The sequence below is a fragment of the Aplysia californica genome, unplaced genomic scaffold, assembly GCF_000002075.1.
Source record: "Aplysia californica isolate F4 #8 unplaced genomic scaffold, AplCal3.0 scaffold00718, whole genome shotgun sequence".
NCBI classification, from domain to species: Eukaryota; Metazoa; Mollusca; class Gastropoda; order Aplysiida; family Aplysiidae; genus Aplysia; species Aplysia californica.
Genome location: NW_004797988.1, coordinates 38934 through 39877, shown reverse-complemented (window position 1 = coordinate 39877; position 944 = coordinate 38934). Strand labels below are relative to the sequence as shown.

Genomic DNA, 944 nt, shown 5'->3' with positions numbered 1-944 from the left:
TATATGTGTGTGTGTGTGTGTGTGTGTGATATATATATCCCTCCCGGCGAAAGAGATACCTCCTGAAAGAGTACCCAAGTCTATTTGATGGATGCCTTTCTGTATTTTCTTCAGATTCCTCTACATCGACTCTGATGGACATCCCACGCCTGTTACTCTAATGACAGACGTGCCAATCGAAGTAACGCAAGGAGGAGGTCGAAAAAAGAAGTGGAAATCGAAGTCGAAGTCGAAAAAGAATTAGCAAGAAGAAACCTCCGAAACCTAACTTGGAGGTGGAAACGTGTTGTGGCTGATACGGTGTCTTCGTAGTGTTTAGACCCTCAAAACATAGTTGTTGTGTTTTCTTGTGTAATGAAGTCTATTGAAACTCACCGAATGACTGACGTGAACTTCTTTTTATCAAAGTTCCCTATGTGGAAGTATGCTCATGATAGTAATTGTATGTATCGTCATTGTGAAATTAGGCTCTCATCAAAATTTTGAAATCGAAGAAACCAACATTTCCCTCTGGTGGATGAACAATAATGATTGACTACATAAAAAAAAAAAAAAAGCTCAACACCTTTTTTTGCCCCTAAAACAAAATTGAAGTTTCCAAAGATACAAGCTTTGGACGTCACCCAATGTTGGTGGCCATTTTCTTGCAAATTTTATCAATGACAACAGCCCCGACCCCAGCCGCTAGCCCCTCTTTTATTCACAAATGTCTCGACTTTTATTCAAAATGATATAAGAACATTTTTCCTCATCAAAAGCAAGACTTTAAGATGATTCTATTAACTCCATATGCCCAAAAGGTGACGAGTGCCTGAAAACGCCGTGTTGGGACTCATATTGCTGGTGGTTTCATACATACATACATACATACATACATACATACATACATACATACATACATACATACATACATACATACATACATACATACACACATACATACA

The 944-nt window shown here is 38.2% G+C and overlaps 1 protein-coding gene across 1 annotated transcript in view; it reads left to right on the top strand.

Moving 5' to 3' along the window:
- The window catches only part of LOC101854983, a 19155-nt gene extending 19020 nt beyond the window's left edge, over nucleotides 1-135 (top strand). The window contains exon 12 of the mRNA XM_013088291.2: nucleotides 115-135. Coding sequence (XP_012943745.1) covers nucleotides 115-135 — 21 coding nt within the window. The remainder of the gene's footprint in view (nucleotides 1-114) is intronic.
- The last annotated feature ends 809 nt before the right edge of the window (nucleotides 136-944 follow it).